We start from the raw sequence: 14,051 nt of genomic DNA, 5'->3' as shown, positions 1-14,051 counted from the left end.
GGACAAAGGATTTCCACTCTTTTCACGTTTTTTTTTATCTTCCCTAACTACTTTAGTGCACCACTAGATAGCACCAATATACTGTCCTTTCCCCAACTTAAGCAATTTCCCTTTTCTGTGCAATTGAGAAAACCCCCTGTACTGTACTTCAAACTAATAAAAGGTCAAAAGACTTAAAGAGTCTTTCTCACTTCACTCCAATAAAAAGCACTGCTCCAATTTTACTAACGCACATTTTTAAATTACATGGGAGACTGGGCAGTTTTGGGTTTGTTTTTAGTCTATTAAAATGTGCTATTTAATATTGTGCAAAACGACAACTTCTGCTCTTTTATCCATTTCTAACTTCACACCTGCAGCACCTCCTGGCACATCAGTTGCACAGACCCACCTGTCAGCACTGAGAACAGTCAGGGTGAACACTGAGACTCCCACTGAGGTTAACTGGATAAAAGACAGCAGCTTGCACCCAATCCTTCCGAAGAGCCAGGTATCCACAACGTAACGTGTTGCATCTATAGGCACACAGGTTAAGAGAAGCAGCAGGTCTCCAAATGCCAGGCTGGTGATGAAGATGTTGGGAACCGTCTGCATTGATTTAATCTTGAAAAACACTTTGATGAGTATAGCATTTCCAAGGAGACCCACTGAAATGATCACAGCATATGTGATGTAAATTATGCACAGTATTTCTAATCCTGGAAAGGAGTCTTCGGTCCATTTTTCATTTGTTGTTTCATTGTCAGTGGTTGATTTCAGTGCTGTACCATCCATGGATGCACACAAAGTCTGATTAGCTGAATGCAAGTATGCTTGAGACATTTCTTTAACTGTTTCTTCTCCCCAGGCTGGACTTAGGTTGATCAAAAAATTGTTAAATATTTAGCTTGCAGCATATTAGCAAGGTCAATGGAAAGGTGAAGGTTTGTATCTGAAATCAGGATTCCCGTTGCACATTAACTACTTTCATCCCCTTCTGGATCTCAAAACATGCCTAGGAGAAATGCACATAGATCTTGTTCTGAACTGTGGAGGAGGTGGAGAATTTTTTTATTGGCTTTTCAGCTATTGGAGCAGAGAGGGAGGAGGAAAAGAGGAACAGAATTTCTTTAAAGACATTAGCTGAAATGAGGTGCTTTTTTCTTGGAGACATGTGGCAAGTAAATATCATATGATGACTACTGTGATATTAGGGTTTGTTTATTACTTAGCAAATCTTTCCTAATGTTGTTCAAAATATTCTAAAAAGGAAAAACCTGAAATGGAAACCTGAAATACTTTTCTCAGTAGTACAGGTAAGCAAAGTATATACTAACTTAACACAAAACTCTTCAGTATACATTAATGGCAGATAAAATATCTCAGAACATATAGAGTATTTGCTGAAAAAACTGTAGAGACTGCCTATGTTCTGATAGTCTTTCTATCACAGCAATGCAGTGACCTTCCAAAAGGCAATATAAAATCAAGATTTATGGCCATAATACTGCTAACATGTATATTAAAGCTTAGGTTTTTCCATTAGAGCAGTCCCATTGCCATCAAAACAACACCTTATGCTAAAGTTTGAACAGGTTTATAGATAGGTCCTGGACAGAAGCCTTGTATCTTGCAATAATCCATGTATGTATTGGCTTTGGATGGTACAACCGATTATTCAAATCTTCTGGGAGAAAAAAAAACATTTTCTGATGCTTTCTCAATCAAACATATTCGTAGTATGAGTTTTCTTATCTTTAGATTAGTCAACAGTCAAATCTTAAACTCTACATTGTAATGAACTCCTGATTAACTTTACTCTAAACTAAGGTACAAGGAGTGTGGTGCATTGAGTTAAATCTCCTGAAATTGAGAAAGCCATGATCTAGTTTCTAAGTACTGGAGGTGGAAAAGCTATCAATGGATTGATCTTTATGCCTTGAAAATGAAAATCAGTAGCTAGAGTATTTTTCCTTCAGATTGTTCTTGAGCTGTGACGTTCTAATGGACAAGGTACCCTGCTCAAATCATGAAAGCAATCTCGCAGCAGAGCCCCTTTATCTGTAGCTGCACACACACAGACACACAAAATCAAGTTTGTTCCATTTACTCAAAAAACCCTCTCTAGGTACTATGCGTGAGAAGTCTTAATTTTGCCTCTCCCAGTCCCAATCCTTTCAAACACAACCATGCCAGAGGTATGAGGTGGTGATAGACCAGGTGGTAGATGTTAGATCAAATGTAGGACCTGTGCTGTGGAGTGGTGGGAGATGGACTCACTGATGCAAAGAGGATGTATGGGTTAAAAATTCCGATTACATTTTTTGAAAGTGCTTTTAGAAGAGAAGCTCTTGTCACGATCAACCATAATATGTCCTTTCATGCAGGCACAGTATGTAGGTTGCTCACAGATTTAGGTATCTTTGAGGATGCCTGATTATGTTGTCCACCCACACTGGCGTAGCACTGTGCATTATATTTAATACAGAGTTCACCGACTGCAGCAGATTGTGACAGCTTAATGTCAGATAGTTACATAAAATGTTTAGTTTTCCTGTATGGGAGAAGCAGAGTGTCACCAAACATTGGGAACTAATTGCACTCCACCAAGTATTGAGTACTCAAGGGTGGCATCTGAATGAAGCATCAGGTGTTTAGCTGAAACTGGAATTAAGCTGAAACTCATTGCTTGCCTTGAATTGCACTAGAGGTTGGTTGATGCTCCAAAGCTCAGGCAGCAGCAGATCCCAGCCTTTTACAGTTCCAGAACTTCCAGAACTTCAGAGCCATCTGAAAGATTTGGGCTGATAACATGAACTCTGAGGCTCAGTAGTTCACTCAACCATTTTGTATGTTGGGATAGAGAATCTGAACTGATACCCCTCTGTGTGACACATAATCCACAGGACTGGACTCCTGAGCTATGAGTTGCTCCCAGCAGTTGGTTTGGGGAGGATTCAGGTATGAAGGGAAAGCTGATAGACCTCCCGACCCATATTAAAACCTCCTGAGGACATCAACATGTGCCACAGATGAAAGCAACCCAGAAAGGGGCAGAGGCTTAAAATTCTCTTTACTCCTGATACTTCATGTGTTGTTTATCCCAAACTGGACCTGAATTGATGTGTCTGGACCTGAATGCTCAATTTGATGCTTCGCACTTCAGAAGCCCTCATTACCAGGATACACAGACACATTTTCCCTGCTCTTTTTCTAGCAGGGCACAGTATGTATGTCTAACTCAGCTCACAGCAGCATGAAAGTCTACTTGGTTTTCTCTTTCCACTGAGAGATTGCATTTTTCCCATCTTTCTTCCTCCCTGGGGGAATGTGGCAGAAGGAAGCTCCATCATTTCTCACAATTATTCCTTCAGTCCTTGTATTAGTGCAGGTTTTAGGTAGTTGGCCAGGTTCTCTCTTTATGGAGCATAAGATACTGTCTTAGTGGATTGATAGGAGGTGAAAAATACTACTTTGAAAAAGCACACAAAATAACACTGTCTGGGCCCAACAGAAGCCTGAAGTACAGATAGTAAACCACATCTGCAGTTTGTTTATGATGGTAGAATTTCAGCTATTTCTGGTAGCTTTCGGTTGTTCAAATCCTGTTCAAATCCAGCTGAAAAGGAAGAGAATGGCATTGTTATTCCAAATTGTAAAGTATTCTAAGGTGTTATTTTAGAGCATTGTCTCCTGGTGCAAAGAGAAAAGCAATTTGGGTTATTCTGGCTATTGTTTCAAGTACCAGGCTTCACAGAAAATGAACGTTCCTTTTTGAACTCCATGCTGCAAAAAGGTATGAGTAAAATACTCAGGAGTATATAATTTAGCTGTATTTTTAATGCAAATTTTCTGTTTTAATGCAGTGTGACTGTTTACTTAAGTCATTGCCATGTGCTGTGTAGTGTCACCCACTCAGTAAAATCCTTCAGAACCATTTGCTCTGCACCGAGCCAAAATATGAAGAAAACAGCCAAAATCTTAACTCCCATTAAGGAATTGATTTTCCAAAATTGTAATTATTTTGTGGTGCATATTTTTATTATTTCGATGTACATTGGTCATGCTGCATTGATTGCTATTTATACAGATATGTCAAATTGCTTTGTGGTTAGAGTGCTAGGAACACCAAACTGATACACACTGAACTACAGCTATATCAGCCAGCCTGAGGGTTTTAGGATTATTTTAACTCAGTCTTTTTTAGGTTGTTATTTGTATAATTTCTGCATAGAACTATTTAGTTGTTTTAATTCTTGTTTTATGCCTCAAGCTCATTTTAGCCCCTTGCTTTCATTGTCTCTCCCAGCAATTCCACCATCTGTTTGTTGCTGGCTGGTGGATCCTTCTGTCTCCGCTGAGCAAACTGACGTTTGTGTTCGTCGGGTGTTAACGGCAGAGAGATCCCGAGCAGCTTGTCTGGCCTAGTCCTGAGTTTTGGTAGACTCTGTTGTACCATCCTCCCTTATAAAAGGCTTTTCTCAAACTGAGATCTCTCCAAGAGATAAACCTGATTGCTCTCCACGTGCCCAGGCTGTTCAGTGCAGAGCAGGACTCTGCTGCCGGGTCACCACAGGCACATTCCTCCTGCTCCTCCCTGGATGGGGAAAACTGATTTGAAGTCTAGCAGCCTGCCCAGATCAATGTAAATCTTTCCCTTCCAGCAAATTTCAGCAACCTTCCTTTTAGGTTCTGGTTTTTTTACATGAAGGAAGACTTTTTATTTCTCCATCAAAAAAGTCCTAGCCTGGAGTCCTTCAACAACTCCAGCTTATAAACTAGACTCTGCAGTTGTAACTAGAATTATCTGAAATACATTTTTCTTCCCAATGTTTTCTGAACTGGCAAAGCCAGTGTTGGGAAGAGGAATCTCTGCTCTAGAGACAACATTCTAAGGGATGGGTGTGTGTAATTGCCTTGTTTCTGACTCACATCTGTGTTTCAGCTTTAGTGTTTTCTCTTTAAATTGAAATTGCCAATGCTGTGACAAGTAAGGGCAAGATGGGAGGACAAAGAGCCATTTCATGGCTGTGTGACTTGTGTGACTGTTCCCAATCCATTTTCTAGTGTTCAGGAAGGCAGGTATTAAATGGAAAAGCCTGAATGCACACCTGGAGTCAGCATCCCTGTCAGAGATAGCGGTCCATGTTTAGAGCAGATTATTAACACATCCAGGGTTGTGTTCAGTTCTGCTCTGTCCTCCTGGGACAATGGGAACGAAACATTTCCATGCACCACATCTGAGTGCCTCCCTAAACATAGAGAACATCACCTTCCCATCTCACCAGACATCCCTTTCGGAGCTACGAGTGTCAGGCAAAGGGAAGGAATGTTGCAGAGGGCACTGCCCACACTGGATTTCTTCACTTGTGAGCACAAGAGCTTTATTTCAGTGTCTGTCAGTTTGATGTTTTTTACCACTAATTGGGAACATCTTCTCTATCCTGTATTTTGATTTTTTTACCATTTTCCAGTCTCCTCAGCAGCTGGAGACTAAACAACTACTGAGCTATAAAAATGGAAAATGTTTTTTAGTACACTTTAATGATGATTTCCTTGTCTGCGTCACATTCATGGCAGTGTGTAACCATTTATTGTTAAAGACTACCCATTTAGGAGAATAACACATTGGTTTATTACTGGGTTTGTCAGTGTGGAGTTGATTTTACACCAAGGGCAGAGGGAGCTGTGCAGGCACTGACTCAGGGCATCGAATCCTGCAGCAATATTTAATTGGAACAGTGTCCCTGTTTTTTGAAACTAAAGATGGGCTATCCAATTAAACTTTCAAATACCATGAAACTTATCAGCATGTCTAGGAGTAAAAATAACACCATCCCAGCCCTCAGTGTTATGAAAGTGAGACGGAAGGTCAGTTTGGATGAGCTATCAGGGGGAACATTCAGTGATACAGCAACAAGACAGATAACTTCTTGGTCAAAATATGAGAAAAGAGCTTCTGATTTTGTTACAATGCCCAAATCCAGACTGTTCAGTGGAGTTAGTGGGACAAACTCTGCCTGCAATAGGATCTCAAATGCTGTCATTAATCTATGGCTCCAAATACATTTTATCCTATTTTTCTATTCTTGCATTCCTTCCAGCCCCGTTTTCCAAAAGTTTCCTCAGCCAGTTCCAGTATGGGAATGGTCAGTGAAATACTGGTGCCATTTCTCAGAAAAGAGAGAAAAATAAATGGTGGAATTCATCCTTGAATTTCATCAGTTACATGCACAAACAGGCAAGGAAGTAATATAGCAGCATAATTCTTCTGGGCATCCTTGAAACTCTCAATGATACATTTAATTTGGAACCATTAAAATGCCATTACATGCTAAATACTTTCTGATACCTAAAAGCACAGTGAATTGTGCATTAAGACTTAACAATCATCTTATGCAATAGGTAATTATCTTCCCAGTATTTTGATTTTTAATCTCAAATCATTTCCCATAATGACACTTCTTTTGTTGTCCCAATAATAACTGTCTACTAAATTTAGAAAGAATTATACATCTTGGGTGTAAGCATTGCTACCCTGTGTTGTCAACCACTACTGCAGATTCAGACACTCTCAGGAGGAAGCTTAAACAAGCTGTACTGACCTTTAGCTGTCATCCTATGTAATATTTATCGATCCCAGGGTTACCAAAGCACTGTACATACACTGAGCTAGAAGGCAGCTTTAGCCACTTGTGGGACATAAAATGTATCTGGGAACCCGTGAGTGAGCTGCCAACACCTTGGATCTGCATCCCCTGACTTAGCTGGTACAAAGGGTGGTGAGTTTTGTGCCAGTCTAAATAGCAAGATGGGAGTGGGGAGTGTTTTGTTCAATTCAGCACAACTGCTGCAGTGACTTTACTATCATTTTTTATTTCTTTTGTATCATCTAACCTATTGTTAGCAACCCACTGAGATCTGACACTGAATAATTGTCTTCACAGATAAATATACTTTCTGAAATCCTTATTTTACTGCTTTAAAACCGAGCACACATTTCCTGGTGTATGTATCGCTAAAAATAAGCAATCTAGGAGTAAATGAGGATGACTTAGAAATCAGAGGAGCTTTTAGATTGAGTCATAGAACCATGGAATGGTTTGGGTTGGAAGGGACCCTAAAGATCATCTCATTCTGACCCCCTGCCATGCACAGGAGTCAACAGATACAATCCAAACCGGGAGGAGGATGGGACTGTATCGGTCACACACAGCTCACGCTCCAGCCAGAGCTGCGGAAGCTGTTCCCATCACTGAAAATTATCGGGATGTGAATCACAAGCACATAGCAGATTTTATTAGATTTGTTCTTTGTGCATGTCCTCTCCCTGTGAAAACCATCAATGCACAATTCTGTGACAGAATGTCAGCGTAGATACGTTGGAGAAGAGCAGATGCAATGGTGCCGGTGCGGAAGATATTATTTCAGCCCAAGGAAAATTACACATCCTCATTCCGGCTGACAACCTAAACAATGCCATGCTTGAAACATAAATGATACACTGTTTAGCTGGAAAAGCCATTAGGCGTGTGATGGAGGGTGGAAGTGAGCTAACAGCCTCCCCAGAACAAATAGCGCTTTGCATTTTACATAAGCAAGTTGACAGGGTTTTAAAAATTTACTTCCAGATTTTGCTTTTTGAACAGAAAACAAAAATTCAACAGCAAGAATGGAGACCTGACATCGCTCCACACTGTGAAGCTTGCTCTTCTTCCTGCTGGTACACCTCCAAAATGGGAAACGTGTTGATGGATCCACCCAAGAAATTTCCAGCCATTTCTCAGCGGCCAAACAAGTCTTCAGTATTCCAGCACTTTTCTGACTGCTTGTCCAACTTTTATTCAAATCTTTGTTGGTCTTAATCCATTAATAATATTATGAAGCCATTTTGCTAAAACTTTAGTAAATCAAGGTACATTTCGCCTTTTATCAGGAATGTAATTAAACAATTACAGGATGCAGGAGAAAAGGCCAGTCTCATGTTGCTCTCATATTGATCTTCTTTTACTGCCTTTTTATTTTAAATTGGAGTAATAGAAAATAGATTTGGGAGAACTTTCAACAGGCCTTCCAGTCCATCCTTTGCCCTAAGGCAAAATATACTTATACCAGTTCTGACAGATATTTGTCTCATCACTATGATTGTTTTTTAATACCTGCAATGATGGCAATTCTGTGTGCTCTCTAGACCACTTATTCCTTAAAAATAGAAATTGTTACCTAATGTCTAGCCAAAATGTAAGCCCATTATTTTCTGTCCTCTGAAGTGGATGCAGAAGGAATCACTGCACGAAGGAGAAAGTGAGGGTCAAAGCAGGGTGGTAGAGACACATCAGACTGTCCACCCACCTAGACTTACTGATATCGTGGCAGAGGCAAACTAGTGTAAAAGGGACTTGTGGGAGGATTAAACTCCAGTTCTGCTGAAGAGCTCCACAGCCTCCTTCCTTACCCTCTCAGGACCCCCCTGGGGTGTGCAGCAGCCAGGTTGGGGGTGCAGGAGGGGATCAGGCACAGCTTTAGCACCACAGCACAGCGTGTCCTGCTTTGCTTTGCCAAGAGGGAAAACTTGTGTTCAGCAGCAGATTGTGAAACAAAGAGTTTACTTATGAAAATAAAAAACACAGTACTTTGTGTCTGACATACTGAACTGCCTTTTATGTTACATTTCTTTCCCATTGAAAGCAGTTTCAAGTTAGAAACAAGTGGGGATGAGGTGGAACTTGTTTGCATGTTTTTAATGTCAACATTTCTCACAGAAAGATGAGGAACTGAAGGTGATCTGCCTGATTTCAAGTAGGCTGGGTGTAGCTACTGTACATTAAAATATTCATCTTTTCCACTAATTGCTGTGTGGGAGTTATTCACAGACTGAAAGAACCTTTTGTATTTTCTATCGTACATACCAGCTCTAAAACATCGCTCCATTATATTATTTTACTCCTCTGTCACTGGTACAGGTTAGTATTTCACTATATTATCAATCATAAAAAAAATCTTTACTTGAATGATACACAGACAAGGGCATTCAAAACTGAAACTGGGATTTGGTTGAACAGGAAAGTTACCAGTTCAGACACATTTGCTGAAAGAAAGCCTCTCCTTTGTAGGAGAAGAAACTTAAGTCTCTCTTATGATGTTATGAAATGGAGTTTAACTCTTGCTGTATTCACAACAAAGTAATACTAAAAGTCAAACTTCTTAATTGCCACCTCCAAAGATGGTAGGATTTTATCTGCTATTGTTCTGTTTATTTTGTGGGTTTTTTTTAGGAGAGATAATCTGAAACTTGTTTCATACACATAGATAACCCATTAGACATGGGAATTTCAGTTTTTATTGTTTCCACATTCCATTTGAAGGTACTGGGCAACATTTTCAAACATTTAAACGCGCATCTACATCTCTTCAGAGATCTAAAACCAAATCATCAGAGCCAGCACATCTGAAAATTAAAACATTCATCTTGGAGGCTGAGTCCAACTTCTTGATGTCCAAGTTGGTCAAACTCCATTTCAGAAAAAGTAAGGAAAGATATGTCCATGCCTGAGACAGTCAACCAGCAGGCTAAAAAATATCACTTGAAACTCAGTATTTATGTGTGTTAGGCTCTGACAATAAGTATCAGATGAAGAAGAAAACAGAGAAATGGCAGGAGGGTGTAAAAGGTAAAAAAAGGATGAACTATGAGAGGGACTAATGATGAGGGAGAGAATGTTTCCAGTCTCTGTTTAACATGAGGACTAATCTTGGAAACATGGGGGCAGCAAATCCTTGTGTGGTCAGGATTGAAATTCCACTGAAGCCTAGAGTTGAGTCATGGGATAATTGTGTCCAGAGTGATAACTGTACATTAGAAGTAATTATTTGAACAATGCTTGTTTTCATACACAGAGGAGAACCATCACTGGATAATCAGAAGAAAATAAATTCAGTATCAGTGTAAAAATCCTGCTTTCTGTGGATAGTGCAGTCCTGTATCCATGGTTAGTGTTCTTTGTGAACAAGGATGTTTGGTCTCACCATCTTCTGGAGATACAGCACTGGGGTTGTAATGGACTTCAGCTACAGGAAAGAATTGGGAAAAAATTTCCATTATAATGATTTGGTTTAATATATTTAGAAAGAATCCTGTAAGAGTCTATGCAGAACTCACTGTTTTAACATCTTTGGGGAAGTAACACAAATCAGCATGTTTCCAAAAACAACCAGGAACGTTTGGTGCTATTCCTGTTTCAGAAAATGGCTCTACAACAATTTCTTCATCTTGGAAGGCAAAACCTTCTGCTGGGATTCTTCTGGATTAAAAAGACTCACAGCAGGGCCTGTTCAGCTTTCTGGAATCCCCAAGATCTCAACTCTTTTGGGAATGCAATTCCAGTTAGGAGCACTATCGTCTATCTCAAGACTATGATGCTTCCTAACTGGAAGTAGGTCCCATGTGAGAAGCAGCCAGCTGGCCCAGGGTAGAATATCTCTTAGATGCCTAAGATGGAAGCTGAGCAGAGTTCCCTTCCTTTTGGAGAAGAGCCATCCCAGGATTTTAAGGGCTTTCTTCCTTAGTACAAGAGAAGCCATGTGTAATGCAGCCATTAACCCCAAACCACACTCTGGCACAGACAAAGCAGTGAAAGATTTCCTATTTATTTCCATTGGTTGGGATTTGACAGTCACCATATGGAACCTATTGCATTCCAGTCTATGCAGTGCACACTGTTTTTCTTACCAATCTTAAAATTCCTATCTGGAGAAGACCTGGGAAGGAAATCTGAACCATTGGAAGTTGAACTTGTTCCATTAGAATTTAGACTCTGCAAAGCCTGGGATGGTGATTTGTGGTTTAAATGCTTTGGTGTAGATCCTGCAGTTGCACCTGACCCACTCCAGTCTGAAATCAGAGAGTGGAAGGCACAGGAACAAAATTCTGTACAGATGTCACATCTCAAACAGCCAGAGAATAACCACCCCTCAGACAGCCAGAGACAGCAAGACATCTCCCTTCTCCTTCCCAGGATGAGCAAACCCAGCTCCTGCACATAAGAAATAGCTACTAGCATGCCCAATATTCTGCATAAATTTCAGAATCTCAGCTTTATGAAGATTGGAAAGCCACCAAAAACATTGCTCACATAAGGGAACACTGAATGGCATGTGAGAACAGAATTAGAGACCAAGCTAAAATCGTTTTTGGAAATCTGCAGTTTTTACTGCATGCTGTCAACCCATCATCATATCATATAAGCAGTTAATGGGAGAGGATAAAGACTCATTAAAGAAGAATCATCCAATGCAATGCAGAAAGGCTACTTAATGTAGAACAAATGTGACACCAGTAGCAGACAAAGACTCATGAGTCAAGCTAAACAAACCCCCTCAGTGCTTACCAGAATAGTTACTCAGACGGAATCTTCCCCAGCAGAAGTGTACTCGGCACTGCTTCACTACCTCGTCCTTCATCAGGCAGTGAAACACAAAGATAAAGAACCCTAGAGAAGCAAGAGGAGAGTTTCATGTGTTTTCAGATGTATTCTCCAATCCAGTATCCCTTTTCTAAATGTTTGGCATGCCCCTGATACCAGTAATGTTCTGCATGGGCAGAGAGGTGGTCCCTGGGCCAGCATTGGGATCTTTAAGGTCCCTTCCAACCCGACCCATTCTGTGATTTTATGATCCTGTTGGCCCAGAGTGGCACCAAGTCCTTTGTGCATATGGAAGGCTGATAGGAAGAGGTTTCTGCAGATTTTTCATAAGAATAATCTGCAAGTCACTGTGGATTTTATCAACCATTTTTACGCCCAGATGAAAAGGATTGTCCCAGCTCCTAAAAGGGTGTGTTTATTGGGACCCATGTTTCCAAGGCATGAATTCATGTCTTTAAGTCTATAACAGCAATGCTGTCTAAACAACACTGTCATCCCACTGCAACAGAGCCTTCCTTTTAAAATAGCTAAACCCTGTAATACAGAAGGTCTCCTTCCCCCATGCTTGAATTACATGATGTTACAAATTTATTTCTATTTCGCAGCCCCAAATTGTTGTATTTATAGCACTACTCCATTGAGAAATTACCTTGTAAGGTGTTAAAAATGCTGAAGAGATACAAGAAAAATATCCTCACTTCTCCCCAGGCAAAAAAGGCAAAGCCCCAAGTTAAACCCAAAAGGAACATCAAGCTGAAAGCACTTTTGAGGTCTTGGAGAACACTCCGTTTCCAGAATCTGGATCTCTTTTGTTTCCTTGTCTTCAGAGAGTGGATTTGGAGGAGAACAGTGATGAACATGGCTGTATTTGTCAAAAATATTAAGAAGAAATAGGCCACAACAGAGATGTAGAACACTCCGCTGTCCTGAATCCAGCAGCTGCAAGAGAGGGAGGTGTGGATTCAACATAAGGAGTTTGTGAGAGGGAGACTCAGGAAGCCTGGTTCCCCAAATAAGTATCCTGTATGCTTCTCCAACCCTCAGGGCATACCCTAATGCCCATTATTTTCACCCAGTGAGGACATTTATGGAATCTCTCTGCTTGCCTTTTTTGATGGATGTTACGGATATTCATTAACTTTGAGACGTTACTATTTCTGACAAATTCAGATAAACATGACAATTGTTTCACAACTTAATGATGTATACGCACGAAGACACACTGCCTTAGGAAAATCAAGTTAAATATGACTTAATTAGGAGTTCTAAATAATAGTATGCCACTGGTTAGCTTTTCCTTAGACGTAAATTAGTGTCTTTTTGCTAACAATGGGTAAAAATTTTCCCTCTGAGGTGTCACAGGGGTGTGTTGCCTCTCTGATGGGATAGATTTCAAATATTCCAGGTAATCTTCACCAACAAGTGATCAGATTGTGCTAAACAGAAAGCAGGTGAAAAAAAATGGAAGCATTTTTGCTATAAAACCATTTTAAAAAAGGATGAAAGAACGCAGTGTTTTCCCACTGGAAAAGAGAGGAGGCTGAGATGATTTAAATAAAAGAATTTGAAATTATGATGAGACAGTGATGTGAATTGACATTAAAAAAACCAAAAAAAAAAACCAAAAAAACCCAAAATAAAACACAAAAAAACCCAACAAAACAAAAAAAAAAACAGAAGCAAACATGCAAAATCCTTGAGCAATTATTGTACCTTCACATTTTACCAGAAACCCAGAACATGAAGGAGCATGTACAAATGTCCCATCAGACTGAGCCAATGTCATGTAAAGAAAGAGATTTCAGAGAAAACAAACAGGGAGTTGACTGGCAGAAGCCTTCCCTGTCCTCAAGCCCAGTTCACTGATGTGAGAGTTACTCCATGCAGGAGCCACGCATCCAAAATGATTCAGTGAACCAGAACCACTAAAAGGAGAGGGTAAAGACGGGGAGAAAAGACAAAAGCAAGAGAGAAGTTGTTGCCTTCTGGTTATTTCTTGTCTCTTTCAGATACTCTGGTGACCATCCAAAAGCTTAAAGCATTATACTTACAAATTGCTGTAAGGATTGTTCTCAGAGTGCGACCCATTGCCATAGAAGTCTTTGTTTATAATGAGCACAAGAATAATTACAATAGCTGGTATTCCTAACGTGGAAAGAAAGGAAAAAAGAAATATTTTGATTTAAAAGAAAAAATGGAGAATATGGAAAGATGTCAGATAATCTCTGATGAGTAATTACAGCAGACATATGCATCTTAGGATCAAACTCTAGCCCCAAAATCTCCTTCTGAAACAAGTGTAATTAAATATATGGCATAGCAGGTCGAATCTCCCTATTTATGTAAATCACAAATGAGTAGGCATAAAAATATCCGTGTTTGCAAAATGTTTGTGAGTGTTCAAACATCTCCAGAAGGGATCCAATCTGGCAAAATAAAACCAACTGATTATTACAAAAGCTGAGTGTCAAAAGATAAGCAAACCACAGCATTCTGTGTTAAGAGCTTATAGAGACAGACGTTTTCCAGGCAGTGTTTTATCAGTCTTCCCTTCCACTCATTTCCCATCTCCCACATTTTTTTCAGTCCTGTCTTTTCTGTGGAGAACAGCTGCTGCCAACAACACCATCATGGATGGCTGCCCCTGAG

At 40.0% G+C, this 14,051-nt stretch overlaps 2 protein-coding genes across 2 annotated transcripts in view; both read right to left on the bottom strand.

Moving 5' to 3' along the window:
* BRS3 (bombesin receptor subtype 3) overlaps window positions 1-1,003 on the bottom strand; it is a 7,632-nt gene extending 6,629 nt beyond the window's left edge. The window contains exon 1 of the mRNA XM_027687270.1: window positions 392-1,003. Coding sequence (XP_027543071.1) covers window positions 392-822 — 431 coding nt within the window. The 5' untranslated portion in view covers window positions 823-1,003. The remainder of the gene's footprint in view (window positions 1-391) is intronic.
* An 8,422-nt stretch (window positions 1,004-9,425) lies between these two features.
* Window positions 9,426-13,691, bottom strand: LOC113969483 (adhesion G-protein coupled receptor G2-like). Its single transcript, XM_027687220.1, has 5 exons — window positions 13,454-13,691; window positions 12,052-12,341; window positions 11,367-11,468; window positions 10,709-10,870; window positions 9,426-10,047 (listed from the first exon to the last, which is right to left on the bottom strand). The coding sequence occupies exons 2-5, from the start codon at window positions 12,260-12,262 to the stop codon at window positions 9,920-9,922; spliced, it is 603 nt and encodes a 200-aa protein (XP_027543021.1). The 5' UTR covers window positions 12,263-12,341; window positions 13,454-13,691; the 3' UTR covers window positions 9,426-9,919.
* Between the last annotated feature and the right edge of the window lie 360 nt (window positions 13,692-14,051).

This window comes from Neopelma chrysocephalum, unplaced genomic scaffold (assembly GCF_003984885.1).
Source record: "Neopelma chrysocephalum unplaced genomic scaffold, ASM398488v2 Primary Assembly neopelma1_73b, whole genome shotgun sequence".
In the NCBI taxonomy this organism is placed as follows: domain Eukaryota; kingdom Metazoa; phylum Chordata; class Aves; order Passeriformes; family Pipridae; genus Neopelma; species Neopelma chrysocephalum.
This window is presented reverse-complemented; position numbering and strand designations above follow the sequence as displayed.